This window comes from Protopterus annectens, chromosome 2.part1 (assembly GCF_019279795.1).
Source record: "Protopterus annectens isolate FY-2018-M chromosome 2.part1, PAN1.0, whole genome shotgun sequence".
Classification (NCBI taxonomy): Eukaryota; Metazoa; Chordata; order Ceratodontiformes; family Protopteridae; genus Protopterus; species Protopterus annectens.
The window spans coordinates 68,957,088-68,966,012 of NC_056729.1; the positions used below are offsets into that span (position 1 = coordinate 68,957,088).

The 8,925-nt window shown below is 38.1% G+C and overlaps 1 protein-coding gene across 2 annotated transcripts in view; it reads right to left on the minus strand.

The window, feature by feature from the left end:
- The window catches only part of NCAPG2 (non-SMC condensin II complex subunit G2), a 1,874,483-nt gene that overhangs the window by 653,482 nt on the left and 1,212,076 nt on the right, over positions 1–8,925 (minus strand). For both annotated transcript variants that reach the window (XM_044062031.1, XM_044062030.1), the window contains exon 21: positions 8,242–8,388. In XM_044062031.1, coding sequence (XP_043917966.1) covers positions 8,242–8,388 — 147 coding nt within the window. The remainder of the gene's footprint in view (positions 1–8,241; positions 8,389–8,925) is intronic.

The window sequence follows — 8,925 nt, forward strand, 5'->3', positions numbered from 1 at the left end:
AGACATGGGATCATTCTCAGCCACCATGAAACAAACTACTGAATAAAATGACAATATAAACAAACTGAATGAACCACTCTGGCACTAAGAAATGGCTCCGTGCACTCCACATTAAATAAACCAACAATAGCTCCAATAACTCCAGAAACTTGGAATAACTTTAATAACTGTGATGTTAGCGCTTTCGTTTAATTCAATATTAAACTTCATCAAACATCTCCAATTCATTAAATCCCCATTTAAATAACAGCAGCTTTCATTTGATTGGTCCCCAAGATGCCCACCTCCATTTACGTTATTTTAAAAACACATTTCCATTGTTAAAACACTAGGATATTCCAGTCTACTATATATTGTAACTATTCCCAATATTAAAATAATTAATTTTAAAACAATGCTTTATAATGAAAAAAATAACAATTCACATTTCATGTCACAACTTATTCCTTTCTAAAGCTTTTAAGGTTACATGCGGATAGTTGGCCAGGCATAAATGAACATAGTTCCATAACACCTATTCTTAAATTAAAAGTTTTCGGTAGGAAGAAAGGGAAAGAAAATATTTTTTTTAAATAGATATAACAAAAATGGTACAAAGAGAATACCCAAAAGGGGGTAAGGGAAGAAAGGGAAAGGATAATACCAACAATGGTATACGAGACTACCAACAGTAATAAAGAGAGGGAGGAGGCCTGTTACCAACGATGGTTAAAAGGGTTACCATAAGGTAAAAAGTGTGGAAACATTGGAAATACAGTCACTTACTCACAACAGTCACTTACTCACAACAAAGTCCCAAAACTAAAACTCCTCATGATAGAACCAAATGCAGCAGTCCTGGAGGAAGCATCAACTGCATCATAATTGCACTTACTATAATAGCGGGCAATCTGAGAGGTGGAGCCCAACAAGGGAAAGGCAAAAGCCTTCTCCTCAGTCAAGGAGGTCAGATATAACCTGAGAAATGAGGGCCAGACCATACCTAGTCATAGGAGTCTGGTAGTTAATGGCCCTAAAGGATAAGGTGGCAGCAGCATAAACCTTCTTGCCTAGCCTCTCCATGGCCCTAGTACACTTGTCTGAGTGAAGCAACTTGGTAGAAAGCAAAAGCTTGGAAGATTGTCTGAAGAGTCAGACACTACAAAAGGATCAGAATAAGGGCATTTATAGACAAAGGTACAATCACCAGACACCTTGCAAAATCTGCCAGGTTTCTTAGGAGCAGGGGGCTGAGAATCAGGGACCAGAGAAGCTGCTGAAAAGGTATCCAAGAGGGCAGCCAAAACTGCAGGAACAGCAGAACGTTTGGGAGACTATCTGGAGGAGTTCATAATACCTCTTCTGGATATCAGAGACCTGAAAACAATCCCACTTAAATAATTCCAACATGCAATAAACAGTGCCCCCAAAAGAGAGTTCCTCTAAAGGGAAATATGGACTAATAGAATCCTCTTCCTCTGAACCATAGTCCAAAGGGGAATGCATCTGAGAGAAGTAGGCTAATGACTACTCCTCTTATTCCGATACTCAGAGGAATCCTGTTCCCTAGGTCTTTTAAGAGGAGTGAAATACCAGGAAGGGGCAGGCACAGAGACCCCTTGAGGAGGCTTTAAAGCCATTAAAAAGTGGTAAACAACCCCTGAGTAAAATCCTACCAATCTCTTTGGGGATCCTTTGTTGTTTCTTCTTTTGTGGGACATCCGCACGAAAAACATTGGGAGGGTCAGACCCTTGTCGACACTCAATAAATGTAGAAGGGATCTCCTTCCTTGCTAAGATCTGCTAAATCCCCATCGGTCCCCTCAGATGAACGGGGTCGTGGCAGAGGAATCTGAAATACTGACCAGGCTATCCTCCAGACTTATACGAGCCTTGAGAGAGAGGTCTGGAGGAGGTTGGACAGCACCCATGTCAAACCTAAAATTTTTGGCTTTTTTCTTGTCTGATGGCTGATCCTCAGGATGGGAAGACCCCACCATAGCAGCCAAAGCCAACAGCTTAAGACTTTGGTTTTCAAGGTAAACAGACAAGGAGGAAAGATGACTGTGTAGGGTCTTAGGGAAAAACACGTGACAGACAGAACACTTCACATAGTCATGGGAAGCACCAAAACAGAAGAGGCATTGGGTGTGACAATCTTTATGGGGAATCTGCCTCCCACACTGGCATTTTCCCTTACTGGATGACATAAAACCAACAACACTGAAAATAAAAGAGAAAAATAAGAAAGAACTCCAATGTAGCACTTACCTGAAAAAAACAGCTTGGTAACCAGCACAGAAGAAAGCCATTCAGACTGACATTCAGTGATGGTGTTTGGACTGGTGGCAAAGAAGCTCTGAAGTGTGCAAGCCTGTTTGTCAACTTTATGCCCTATGCCTTGAGTGGGGAGCATACTTATGTGGTATAGCACCTGTAAATACTAAAAGCTTTGGTATACTGGCTGGACATTGGTCCTATCCTTGGCAGGAGATGATTTATGTAAGAAATACTACAGCAGTAACAGGGAATGACATCTGGTGGTCCAGTGGTCATTTCACCACATGAAAGCTGAGACTTGCAAGCAAAATATATGTGGGCTTTGCTTACCAAGCCACTGAAGGCAGCCCTCTATAGCATAAGGCTAGAAAGCACTCACATGAAAGGGGAAAACATGGTAAGTCTTCCCATTAACATGAGTAGACAAGCGGCCACAAAAAGATGTGGTTAGGAACCAAAACAAAAAAATCTACGAGCAGCTCTCTCCCTATGGACAACAGCTGGGGAGTACAAATATCCACTGTAAAGGGAATACAGGAGGACAAAAAGCATTAAAAAGTTGTTGCATTAAACTTATTAGCACACAAAAGCAGGGTTGGGAGGGTGGCCTAATGGTTAAGGTGTTTGCGTTACAAACACAAGGTGCAGGGTTCGAGTCTCCCAAAGGATATTTAGCTAGGTTTAAAATGGCTCGCAAGGATAGTTAGCCTAGTACTAATCTATGAACCTATGAACAACTCAGGTATGTTGAGACAACAGCAAAGCAGATACCTTCAAGACTGCAGATTGTCCATATATTCCTACAGTTCCATTTACCCAAAATATTTTTCACACCTTTGCAAAAGCTGTAGTGTGGTTTGTCTTAAATGAACTTAGTATTGCCCTTTACTGTAACTGCCCTGCCAGAAATAACCACTGACGTTAACATGACAATTTCCTGATAACTCTTATAACCTTGACCTAATAATGGTCAGTTGCAGAAAAACACATCTTCCCTTCACTTTATATGATGCTCATGTGAACAATTTATGATACCTAAACAGCGGCATATACATAGAAGGAAAAAAAAAACAAAGCAATTCCCCCAAATGGGAAAGTCAGTAGAGAAAAAAATTTTTTTTGGGAAATGTGAACAAAGCATGCAACAGATGCCTATACAAAGGCTATTCCAAAAATATCACTGCTTCTGTACTAGACCCCAGAGCTTGAAATGATACCCAGGTGTATTCTAAACCAGCAGTGAAACACTTTACCTCAAGTCCACAATGATCTATGTAGCACACGCAACACATCATAAGATGGAATATAGTTACTTTCAGTGATCTATATAGCACATGCAACATATCATAAGATGGAATATAGTTATTTTCTATTGAAAGTTCCACACAATGAGTGAAGACAAACTCAACACTGAGCTGAAATCTCATCACAAAAAGATTTCATCTTTCAGATAGCAGCAAAAGGCTACTATTGGAAAGATGAAATCTTTACATGAGATGGAACATGGTACCCACCTCTGAAAGTATTTTATGAAATGAGTGAATGTAATTTATTGCTGTTTCAGAAATGAACAGTCAATCAACAGATCTTATTTCAAAAACATTTCAGCTAATAAGGCTTCGACTGAAAAAGTATAAGTTCAGAGTTGTCCAACAAAAGATGACCCCATTCCTATTGGGCATCGTGTTATGACATACAAGATCTTTCTTTTTTTTTGGGGGGGGGGCTACTACACAGGCTACATATCATTCAAGTGAGGTAGAACTGACTGGATCACTAAAACTCTTGATCTTCAGGGATTAGGGTTATATTTCATTTGCACAACCATTCCTGCCAACAGGAGGGGCACTTCAGAAAAGCAGCTGGAACATTGCTCCCCCACATCCAATTTCAAAACCATTTAGATGAAAAGATACTTAGCATAAATACCAGTTATATAGTGTAAATGGTTGGCATTACAGTGAAATTCTATTTACATAAAATTAGAAGGTTTGCAAGGAGGGCTGCAATGATTTGGGGACATCATTCAGTTATAGGCCCTCAGTTCAGATAGGAATGTCAAAAACTGCTGTTGGATTGCCTGCAAAGTATAGAATTTGAAGCCCAGATGCATTCTTTCTCACTAAAGAGTAATGGAAGCCTTAAAACATATACCTTGTTGGTGTTTTCTGTCAGTTACAAATGATACATAAAATAGAATACTTTCACTTAAACAACTGGCTGAAAATACATAGTGCCCACCCAGGAATGCCATAATTTAGTTAAGTGGAGCAGACCCAGAAATGACAAACTACAACGCAAAGGACCAGCATGCGATTGAAATAAACATGGGCATAAGCACTCTAACGCCAACCTAACATGCAAATGTCCTGCAGTCATGAGCAATGTATGAAAACGAAATGAGAAAGTTTTGCACAATTCAAATAAAACTACATGCACACTTTCAGGAACAGTGTCTGCAATAAGCAAAAACCTACCAGCACATACAAAAGAATCATGTATTTGTACAGGAAACTTATATATCTAGCTTATGCATACATGCTAAATGTGTGTTCTGCAATTCACAAAAAGTAGGAGTTCATTGACACACACGCTTGTAAAAAAAATAAAAAAATAGTAGTCTCTTATAATTGATCAAACACCAAAAAATTAAAAAGCTACCACTTAAATGGAAATTTAATGAACAATACTAAACAACTAGAAACCAGTTAGGGGCTAATAATTCCTATTTTACTTATGTGACTTTTGAGAGGAAGTGCTCTTTGTGGAGAAGGGCCCTCTGCCTCACACTTAACAGTGCGTCTTATGCCTGACATGGACACACACGATTCTCTTAGCAAAGTTATTCTGCATGTATCTGTAGTCTACATCAGGCAAGCTGTAACCATTTTATTATGCATGAATATACAATAATGACAGCTGTAAAAATACCCTTAGGCATGCACCTTTCAAACCAAGTCTGAGAGGTTCAGCAGTTTTAAGCATTCTATGTGGTGCAAATAGCATGGATTACAATGATCCAGTTTTCTTAGATTAGTCCGCGGTGGTGGTGCTGAGGAAGCATTGTCGCCTCACATTAAGATGCTGTCCAGTTCGTTCGATTCTCAGCTAGAGCGTCTTCTGCGTGGAGACATGCGTGAATGGGCGTACCTTCGTTGAAGGTTGTGTGTCAGGCCTGGCAAGCCGGTACGTGAAAATCAACTGCCAATCATTAGCGGACCGGAGTTCCGCTGTGGCGACCCCTAACCGGGAAAAGCCGAAAGACACAAACAAACAATATGTGAGGTGTTGTACAAGTTTTAAAATGAAACAGAGAAAGTGCACTACACTAAAATTGAATTATCTTTCTAAGTGTTGTCTTTTTATCAAAGATACAGGAATGTTTTTGCCTGCAGTCCAGTAAAGGGAAGAGGTTTTGCAAATTTAAAATGGTATTATGTAAAATATAATATTTCATTAAAGCAAAAATACAGAATGCAACAAGCCACAACAGAAAGTTATAATTTTAGACCAACATTCATATGTACTTTAGTACCCTGGTCTGTTTGTTAACACAGTAAAAATAATTCATGTTTGACTGAAGTACAACAGTTTTAGCCAGTGTTAAAGCAGCAAATCTGTTAATTTTTGAAGTTTAGGAAGAATGCTAAATATTAACTGCATTTATACTTGGCATTGCCTACTTTTTCCTGCCCTTTGCATGAGACTCTAAGCAGAAGTTCAAGCCTATCTGTTGGATTAGGCATAATGGTTAAGGTCTTCAAATCAATGACACAAGGTACAGGGTTGGAATTCTCTACCCCATCCCATTTGTTCTTATTCAATACTTTGTTGCATCTAGACAACCAAATATAATTTTCCCCATTTATCCTATATCCAATTTACCCCACCAATCCTTTCGAAATACCTTACAACAACCATATACTCATGCATATCAACTGTTTTAATATCCTCATACTTCAATACATCAGTCTCCAAGATACTTTCAGCCTTTCACACTAAACAGTGTTCCTTCATTAACTGCTTGTACTTCACAACAGCCTTAACTGGAAACCTACTAAGCTGCATAAATAATCCTCTCACTCGAATACCCCCCACCCCCACCCCAGCTAAAAGGCTTCCTGATTCAGGAGAAATGCAGCCAGTTAAAAAAAGAGCAAAGATATTTAGGATGTTATTAGATAATACCCTCCCATTTCAAAACCATACAATTCTCATAACCTCAAGAAACCTTCAATACCTAAAAGGCAGCTGCACAGAACTTTACTGCAAACCAGTGAAAGCAAAACTCAGATTTTTTTTAACTAGCAAAAAGGAGCATCACAGGCTCAACAATAATGAAAGCTAGAAGGCTCTCAGTTTCTGCTAGGGCCAAATACTCAAACTCGCTAATCTTTATTTCTAGGTAATAACTCCATGTCAAAATTGTTACCTATTACATAACAGATGGTTTTAAACTCAGTAGACTTCAATAAACTTTGGCAGCCTGAAAAAGGTCTTTCACTCAAATGGCCACCAACTACGGGAAAAGTTTTACCTACTGAAATTATTTTTTCACAAACATTACCATTACTTAAGGGGGGGGGGGTACATTTCAGAAATTTTGGAAAATTGTTCTCAAAAATCTTTCAGTTTTACAAACGTTGTTCACATTTGTTTACTTGTCTGTTCTCCTCTTGCCAAACGGTAACTCATTTTGATATTCAGTGTTTTTATCATTATTGTTATTATTTTGTCTGAATGCAGAATATTTTCTACATTACATCAAGGGTTGCTGCTACTTTGCCATGTACCTTTGTCTATGTAGCTCTGTGCATTTGAATTTTCTCTGGGGGCCCATGCTGTGGCTGCAAAGGGTCCTGTACCAGTCCACTTACCTCATTAACAAAAATAAATAAATGACAGCTGTAGCTGATAAATTTGACAAACCATATTTTGCAGAAACACCCGCAATTTGTAGTAACCTCACTGGAGTTACAGGCATATCATAAGAAAAGCCAAAACTCTGGTATATGACGGCAGACAGCAACATCTCTGTCCAAAGTTCCACTGTGGAAAACAAATGGGTTATTAGGTAATTGGGTGAGATCTTGAGTGCTGATGGTTCGGGCAATAAGGGATGACATAAGTCATTCTTTCTACTAGCCTAACTAATACTATCGCACAGCACTTACCAGAAATCACTACAGATAAAGAGGCATTTATCTTACAGTTTTCAGTTCCAAGATGCTTGAACTTTTGACTGAATAAAGATGGGAAACAAAGTAAATAATGGTTCAAGGCACATCAGTAATGCCAGAAGTGCATAATAGTAATAGAGATTTCACTGTTATTTTGTACTGGGGTATATATATTTATGACCGAGGGGAAAGCAGAAGATTAACTACTGAAGCTAAGTGAGAAGCCCAGCTATTACTCATTGATGCAATAGCCCTCATACAAAACAGATCAGTACATTAAGACTTTACAGCATAAACTCTAAAAAGGTAAATCAAATGAGAAACAAAACTTACTGTGTAGATATGATTTACAACAGGATGTGGCATCAAAGATTTATAGTCTGATATGGGAGGGGGGAATGACTGTTGGAGAAATTTCACATGAGAAATAGTCTACTACAGTGCGACCTCCGCATGCTTGTCAACAATTGTGTTGAATGTCAACAATGGATGATGTATCTGATTAATCAGAACTAGATAATGGTTTGCAAACACAGTGCAATTTTGTCTTTCAATGAAGAGCATCACAGCTACTATGAAACATCAGGAATACATTTCTGATGCATTATTTTGTTAATGTTCTGCTGGATGTTATCCTAGTTAAAGGCTAAAGGAATGCAAGACTCAAAATTAAGGAATTTACCAGACACACTAAACAGTAGCAAAGAAAAGAATTTATACAAAGGTTTTAAATATCTACAATATGTTTGTGCTTTCTAAGCAAGTTACTTCAGGAATGGAGATTAGACATTTTAATACCTACCTCAATAAGCTGCTTGGCAAAATTCCACGACTGTTCAGAAACCTGTTCTTCATCTAAAGCTGCCTGAAGGAACGGCAGAACCTTTTCATCTAGCCATGTGCCACTGCATTCAAGAACCACAAGATATGTTCTTTCACCATCACAAAACTATGAAAAATACAAAAGAAATGTATTTATACTGAAACCTCCCTCAAATCCAAAAAGTTTTTTTCAACTGCATTTGATACACATTCATTTTTTGTAACACCATGTCATTTCTAACTTGTACAGCAATGCCATATGGAAATCTATTCACCAGGCAGCACGGAAAACAACCATCAACTTATCACTGCCACCTACTGAAAAAAAAAAGTTAAAAAAATAAATACACATGTGTATATGTCTAGAACTATATGTATATACACACACACACACACACACATGTATACATACATACACGCACACACACACACACACATACACACACACACACACACACACACACACACACACACACACATATATATATATACATATATATATATATATATATATATATATATATCTAGATATATATATATATCTATATATATATATATATATATATATGTATATGTGGGTTCCCGTCAGAATTTAGAATTTCCAAAACCTTGAAATCGAAGTTTTAGAACTTTGAAATTCTGAATGGAGATCTGCATACAACGC